Source organism: Antrostomus carolinensis, unplaced genomic scaffold, assembly GCF_000700745.2.
Source record: "Antrostomus carolinensis isolate BGI_N321 unplaced genomic scaffold, ASM70074v2 scaffold941, whole genome shotgun sequence".
Taxonomy (NCBI): domain Eukaryota; kingdom Metazoa; phylum Chordata; class Aves; order Caprimulgiformes; family Caprimulgidae; genus Antrostomus; species Antrostomus carolinensis.
This window is the reverse complement of record NW_010291784.1, coordinates 26,219-34,349: the sequence shown is the minus strand read 5'-3', so window position 1 is coordinate 34,349 and position 8,131 is coordinate 26,219. Positions and strand designations below refer to the sequence as shown.

Here is an 8,131-nt window from a genome sequence, read left to right as displayed (position 1 = left end):
GAATGCGCTGAGGTAACAGGGATGGGGACAGCAGAGAGGATGGGGTGAGTGAGGGGGACCTGCGCTCTTGGTGGAAGGAGCAATTAAATAACCACCATGTTGGAGGCAGAGGAAACAATATGAGGGTGAAGATAGCCCTCTGTGGGCTTTACTGGCGTCAGGGGACCTGCTGTCCTGCACGGGGACAGCTGCGGTTAGCCGTACGGGGAGCAGGATGGACAGCAGGACAGGCAGATGCCGCAGCCTCCTCTGCGCAGGGCGAAGGGGAGATAGAGGCAGCAGGGAGGGGGGATTTGGGAAGATTTTGTCAGGAGCTTGGGGGTGAAAAAGAGGACAAGCCCCCGTGCTGCCTGTAGCCAATTCCCAAGTGTTTGGGATGCCGGTGCTCACGGCAAGCTTCAGCAGGGATGTGGTGATGATGAGAGGGGCAGAGCAATTCTGTTGTGGCTTAGACTACATCATGCCACTTCTCAAAGAGCTTTATGTTTGCTCTTTTTACGTAAAATATTAGGAAAAGGTCAAATGGAGGAGGGAGAAACCAACAATTTCAACAGCAGATTTGATCTTAAAGGTAAAAAGAAATGGAGTTTGTTAAAAAGCCGTAGTTAACTTACAGCGCACTACAAGGAGCGGTGCATGGCTGCACAATTCAGCCAAGTAACAAGAAGACAGGCTGAGAGAGGTGGGGCTGTTCAGCCTGGAAAAGAGAAGGCTCCAGGGAGATCTTATAGCGGCCTTCCAGTGCCTGAAAGGGCTACAAGAAAGCTGGGGAGGGACTTTTCATAAGGGCAGTTAATGACAGAACAAGGGGAAATGGGTTTAAGCTGGAAGAGGGGAGGTTTACATTAGATAATATTAGGAAGAAACTCTTCACTGTGAGGGTGGTGAGACACTGGCCCAGGTTGCCCAGAGAAGCTGTGGCTGCCCCCTCCCTGGAAGTGTTCAAGGCCAGGCTGGATGAGGCTTTGAGCAACCTGGTCTAGTGGAAGGTGTCCCTGCTGATGGCAGGGGGGTTGGAACTAGATGATCTTTAAGGTCCCTTCCAACCCAAACCATTCTATGATTCTTTGATTCTATGAAGATAAAACTGTTCCAGCCAGCTCAGCTTTTTATCATGCTTCTCCGCAAAGCCACCAGCTAACAGAGTTTAGGTAACGGCCTAAAACTCTTCTTTTCTAATTTAAAAAAAATGCTTTCATTTAGTGATTTCAACTCACTATACTGGTACCTGAAATGGGCTTTGTTTCCCCCCTACCACCCCCCCACACCAGAGCCATTACAGATGAGATCATCTGCTGTACTGAAAGGAGATTTCCAGCCTGTCCCACTGTATATGTTAGGGTAGTCATTACTGACCTAGTTGTAGACATAATAATGAAAGGCTGAGATTATGAATTATTATGCCTAATTTGTAAGGGATTCTCTGCTTTTGTGTTTTGCAATTCCCATCAGGCCTGAGGATTAAGCCCTGCTGAATCGCATGCTAATACCAATGTGCTTTGAACATGTGTGGGTTTGTATCACATGTTTTCCTAATTCACTATTTTTATAAAGAACGATTTCACTGGAAATATTTACTTTTCAAAAGATTGTTGGAAGCCCAACCAGGATCTCCTAAGGAAAGTCAAGTCAGTTTCCTCTCCATCTGCTCCGTGCTTACTCTAGCTCCCGTGTCCAGCGAGCGCTGTCTCTGCTGTGGCAAAACATCAAACTGTAGCTCCACCAAAGTATGTGGAAGGCATTTGCTCTTTGTTAATGAGAGGGAGAGATACCAATTAGCAACCAGTGTGCAGGCTTGCTTTCAATTACAGTTCAGGATGGAAAAATCTGATTTACATACTTTATCCAAGCGCAGTGATGATGTGAGCTTAGTCCTCGCAATCTGTATCGCTAATGCTCGCACGGCAGTACAGCGAAGGGGCTGGCAAAACACGAAGTGCATGCGGCGTTGTCACCGGTACACCCACGTTTCAGGAGGAAATCAGCCCACAAGAGCCACACCAGTTTGCAGCTGGCTGAGTCAGTGACCACTGGTCACAAATAAACGGGTGGTTCACCACCATCTTACCCACCAGCGTGGGACAAGCTGGTGGGAGCTCCTGCTGTGTGTGGTGCAGCTCTCCTCAGGTGGGATTCCATGTCTTTGCTGTAGGATGCTCCTGCTGCACTGCCCGCTGCTGCTGCTGCTGCTGCTGCCACTCAGCTCCAGGCCCCAGAAGTTACCCACCAGAGATGAGGAGCTCTTCCAGATGCAGATCCGGGACAAAGCATTTTTTCATGATTCGTCAGTCATCCCAGATGGAGCCGAAATTAGCAGCTACCTCTTCCGAGACACACCTAAAAGGTATGTCTGCCCAGTTCAAGTGGGGAAGTTGTACTTTGAAGATAGTAGCTTTATTTGCTGGATGCTTTGAAATAAAAATTGGATCCAAACCAGAAAAATACAAATGCCAGCGTTCTGTCTGGTGAAGTAAAGAACAATGCGAGTTTCCATCCCAATCTGGCCTCCCCAGCTGAGGGTCTATCTGATTTATTTGATTTCTGGAACAAGCCCAGAGCTCCCGCAGACCACAGAAGTCTCCTGAAGTGGGGCCACTAACCATGTCTGGAGGCAAAGGGAGCGGGAAGGAAATTAGAAACTACAAGCTTACCCCACCATGCTTATCTTTCTTCATTATTTCATATTGTGCTTTAAAGAAGCAGTGTGAGCCAGTCTGGTTGGAACTCCTCACTTCCCAACCTCAACCCTATGGGTAAGAAAATACTGAGGTTAGACTGGGGAAGAGCCTGAGGCTCCAAAGAGGTCAGGGAAGACCAACATTGCCACCTTCCTCCTCATATCACACACCTTAAGCCTTCAACGGTGCGAAACACTGTACAATAAATGACACAATGCTTGAGGGATGTGGGAGGACAGCTGAATGTGTATGGATCTGTATGTGCTTCTAGGGCCCTTCCCTGGACGTAGCACCTGTGAGGGTGTCATAGCACTGGGACAGGCTGCCCAGAGAGGTTGTGGAGTCTCCATCTCTGGAGATGTCCAAAACCCGCCCAGATGCTTTCCTGTGTAACCTGCTCTAGGTGACCCTGCTTTGGCAGGGGGGTTGGACTAGATGATCTCCTGAGGTCCCTTCCAACCCCCACGTTTCTGTGATAAAATGCGTGTCCTGCTTTGAAGAGCACATCCCTAAATTCCAGGAAAGATCCCGTTTCCCTCATTTATATCTTTGTGACCATTTATACTGTATATAGTTAGTGTAGGGGTGAAAAGTGAAGCTGAGGGCAGGAGGCCAGAAACCCCTCTGCTGTGTCTTGACAAGCCAAGTGTGAACTTTGCAGCACCGTGTTAGTGGGGGGACTCCCCTCGCCTCCTTAGCTCTTACCCACTGGCCTTTCCATGTTCCTTCTGCACGCGCTTCCCTGTAAGTAACACTCTTGTCTCTGTTGCCCCACCAAGATCAACCTTGATCACGTCAAGTCAGTCCCTGCCGGTTGGCTGCCATCAGGATTTATTTATGTATGGGTCTGTTAACCTTCCCCTAGGTATTTCTTTGTGGTTGAAGAGGACAACACTCCCTTAGCAGTGACAGTGACACCATGCGATGCCCCTCTGGAGTGGAAACTGAGTGTGCAAGAGCTCCCAGAGGAAGCCAGCGGAGAAGGTTCAGGTAACAAACGACCAACGACTTCCCTTGTGCCTCAGGGACGTGCTTTTCCCCTGGATGCAAAGCCCCTCAGACCAGTCTCAGTCTGACGCTAAGCCTCGCAGCAGGTCCATCTTTATGATCTCCTGCTGTTTGGATCTTCAGCCTCAGTCTTGCTGTGGTGCAGGAATCTGGCAGCAGGTAGCAGCATGAGAAGGAAAAGGTCTGTAAAAAAGTAAAAGTAAAAGCTGAGGTTATACTTATGGAGTGCACTAGATGCTGCCACGACAAACTGTGTTTGCCCAGAGTAACTTGGCTTCACAGGGACTTTGCTGTGAGCTGTACACACAAGATAAGAACTGGAGAGACAGGGTTGGGATTGCAGCAGGGCTGAGCCTCAACCCTTTGAGGGGACACGTCTGTAGACACGGAGTTTATTTGCAGATAAACATGTATCTACTACTGAGAAGAGAAAAGGTCTCTGGCTTCCAGAGCCTCTCACACAACTCCTAAATGTCAGACACACCACACTGTGTTACATACACACCACTGTGTTGTATACACATCTTTGGCTCCCACCGTATTTAGGCACAAAGTTTTAGTGTGACTCTGAGGGCCAAAGCGAAGGGCCCAAGCCCAGAAGCAGGCAGCGGTGTCAGTACCCCTGGGGAGCTGCATGGCATCCCCAGCTTGCATGCCTGAAGTAGTCTAGTGGAAGGTATTAGCTACCATTCACAAAGACTCCACTGATACTGGTCAGGTGCAGTTTCTTTTGTGTTTGGCTTGAACATGAGTGTCAAACCAGTTTCCCTCTCCGATGTGATGGAAGCATCTTCTTCAGAAGACAAAACCTTCCTTTTTCATCTCACTTTTGTATGTTACATAGAAGTGTCTGTTAGACTTTTCTCATATTTGCAGACTGTGTCTGTACAAATATTTTTCTTTGTTTATAATCTAGGTGAACCAGAACCTCTTGAGCAACAGAAACAGCAGATTACTAATGAGGAAGGCACAGAGCTGTTCTCTTACAAAGGCAATGATGTTGAATACTTTGTGTCCTCTAGTTCCCCATCTGGTTTGTACCAACTAGATCTGCTGTCGACAGAGAAAGATACACATTTTAAAGTGTATGCAACCACTACTCCAGAATCAGACCAACCTTATCCTGAATTACCTTACGATCCCAGAATTGATGTCACTTCTCTGGGACGTACAACAGTGACGCTGGCATGGAAACCAAGTCCCACCGCCTCCTTACTGAAACAGCCGATTCAGTATTGCATAGTCATCAATAAAGAACACAATTTCAAAAGCCTTTGTGCTGTTGAAGCCAAGCTCAGTTCTGATGATGCCTTCATGATGGCTCCAAAACCAGGTCTGGATTTCAGTCCGTTTGACTTTGCCCATTTTGGCTTTCCCTTAGACAACAACTCTGGTAAAGAACGTGGTTTCCTAAAACCATCAGCAAAGTTTGGGCGCCAAACATCCTCAAAGCCGAGAGTTGACCTACATAAAGTTTGTATTGGGAACAAGAACATCTTCACAGTGTCAGACCTGAAGCCCGACACGCAGTACTACTTTGACATGTTTGCCATAAATACCGACACTAACATGAGCACTGCATACGTTGGCACCTTTGCCAGAACGAAGGAGGAGGCTAAACAGAAAACAGTCGAGCTGAAGGACGGCAAAGTTACAGATGTATTCATCAAGAGAAAGGGAGCCAAATTTCTACGTTTTGCTCCTGTTTCATCTCACCAAAAAGTCACCTTCTCTGTTCATTCATGTCTGGACGCTGTTCAGATCCAAGTTAGAAGAGATGGAAAACTTCTTTTGTCTCAAAACGTAGAGGGTGTGCGGCAGTTCCAGCTTCGGGGAAAAGCAAAAGCTAAATATCTCATTAGGCTGAAAGGAAGCAAAAAAGGTGCTTCTGTGCTGAAGATCCTGGCTACAACAAGGCCTAACAAGCAGTCATTTCCTTCTCTTCCTGAAGATACGCGGATCAAAGCCTTCGACAAACTCCGCACGTGTTCTTCGGTCACGGTGGCATGGCTGGGCACGCAGGAGAGAAACAAATTCTGCATCTACAAAAGGGAAGTGGATGACAATTACAATGACGAACAGAAGAAAAGAGAGCAGAACCAGTGCTTGGGTCCAGATACGAGGAAGAAATCAGAAAAGGTTCTCTGTAAATACTTCCACAGCCAGAACATCCAGAAAGCAGTGACCACAGAGACAATCAGAGGCCTGCAGCCTGGCAAGTCCTACCTGCTGGACGTTTATGTGATAGGGCACGGCGGGCAGTCCGTGAAATATCAGAGCAAACTGGTGAAAACAAGGAAGTTCTGTTAGTGCCCCTGTACTTAGAAATCTATGGAACTCCAGTCTGAACGTTCTCCTACTTCCAAGTATGCGGATTGACTACTTGCACAGCTGAGAAGTTGTGACCTGTATTTGTACTGTGTAGAAAAGATATCAACTTGTATATTTATGTTTACATAAGTAATTGTTTGGAGGAACTGAGGCTGGTGCTCTCTGGTAGCATCTGGCAACGGTATTATTATCATGTGTGTGGTGACCCACATATGATGCTCAGTAGATGTCCAAGGTAGCAGGAAACCTTGAAGAAACTGGCACTCCTTTGCTTCCATATTGCATGAACTGCTTCTAAATTATTTTATACTTAAAAGGCTGAGATACATCATTCGTCCACCTTGTTATTCACACACAAAACTCGCAGACATACACCCTTTCTCTCAGTGTAGATGGTAGGGTTTCTGTAAATTATTTTATAGGGTCTTGTTTTAAATGTTTGTTTCTATGATTGTAAACTATTAAAATCTCTCCCCAATAAAATACAGATCTCAACTAAGTATTAACTGGGCTGCACATGAAGCAGTTTCATTGCTAATGTAAATTCTTACCTAGCTGATGTTCATGTTTAAATACTGTATGTATTTCATGTACAAAGTTGCCATAACGTTATATTCCTGTACATAAAATTAAAAATATTAGATTCTATATTGTTTCTTTTTTCTTGACATTTCTAAGGGGGCAAACGGATTTGGGGACAGAAGAGGCGTGCTGGAACTTAAACTGAATTCAGCTAGGACATGCCTTTTTTGTTGTTCTTCATCTTTTTGGGCAAGGTGGCTGAAGTCCAGTACAACTACTGGTGTTACTGAGTCAATTAAAATCTGGAAGGAAGCGCAGGCCATTGAAGGAGCAGTATTTGTGGCGTTCTCTGGGCCTACAGTAATACAGGCACTAAAGGAGCAGGACAGCACAGAGAAGCTTCACTTGTCCCAGGTGAGAACGGATCCTGTTTCATCATGGTTGTGAGTGCCACTAGCACTTCACAAGGAGCTTGCAGTCTGAGTTAGAGAGACCATACAATTCAAATGAATAACACACCAGAGAATCAGTTGTTATTTTTGTTAGATTATCGTTGAAAACATTGGCTTTCTGAATTGGATGCTGCTGGTTTTGATGCAGTAATAATAAACTGAGAGGATTTCCATTGACAAGAATGGTAGTGCTAAGAAAAAAATGTGTACTTTCATTCAAATTGCAGTTATTTCCATTGTGTAGATTTCTTTTTAAAATAGTAAATGTCTGGATCTCATATTTTCTAATTATTTTATTTGTTTTTCCCCACATCACCTTCATTGACTCAGAAAATTGTATCGAGTTGCTTAATGGCAAACACACTTCTGAGAAGCAACAGAGCAGCCCCATTTCAAGTGGCCAAGAGCAGGACAGGTACTGCCTCAGTCCCAGCATTACAGTAAGGGACAGGGACTCGGGACGGGTGACTGAAAACTTCTTTCTTGGTCCCATTGTATGTATCAGTCTGCAGCACTCAGGCACTGGATGTCAGGGCTTATTCAAAGACAGACTCTGTCTCTTCCTTAGGTGCCTGTCCACAAAACATCTCCCTGCTGTGGCTTTAGCACTTGCAGCCCTCTGAAGATGAGGGAAAGGGACCAAAATCTACATAAAGGCTGAAAGCAGATTCCTCTTAGGCTGCTCACAGGGAAGACAACAACTCTCCATCCCTGCAGAGGTGAGCTCCAGTTCTCCTTGGCCCCTTAGTGCTGAGCTCTTCAGGATTTCCTTCTCCTCCCCCCAGCACGTTTCAGTTTGCAGACCGGTGGGCGGCAGCAGGGTTTCGTGGCTGCACAAGCTTCCATGCCGTTCCACATCCCAAGTGTGCTGTGACGGGTCTCCAAGAAAGAGGCAGCTACTGTATGAAGACTGATCAGAAGATGCCTGCTGTGTTTAAAGTAATTATATAATAAACCTAATAACTGAAATTCCGATTTCTCCAGAGATGATCTCCTCTCCTCATTTGAAAACATCTCTCTGATATCTTAAAGTGAATGGCTTCAGTAACATGTGCCTGCTAGATTTCATTACCAGGCCAGGGCGTAGATGAGCAGTAGATGACTACAGCTGGGAATCACTCAAGAATGGGACTGTGATAC

The 8,131-nt window shown here is 46.1% G+C and overlaps 1 protein-coding gene across 2 annotated transcripts in view; it reads left to right on the top strand.

The window, feature by feature from the left end:
* NDNF (neuron derived neurotrophic factor) overlaps positions 1–6,665 on the top strand; it is a 21,691-nt gene extending 15,026 nt beyond the window's left edge. For both annotated transcript variants that reach the window (XM_029087150.1, XM_010176710.2), the window contains 3 exons: positions 2,153–2,344; positions 3,544–3,668; positions 4,603–6,665. In XM_029087150.1, coding sequence (XP_028942983.1) covers positions 2,153–2,344; positions 3,544–3,668; positions 4,603–5,996 — 1,711 coding nt within the window. In that variant the 3' untranslated portion in view covers positions 5,997–6,665. The remainder of the gene's footprint in view (positions 1–2,152; positions 2,345–3,543; positions 3,669–4,602) is intronic.
* The last annotated feature ends 1,466 nt before the right edge of the window (positions 6,666–8,131 follow it).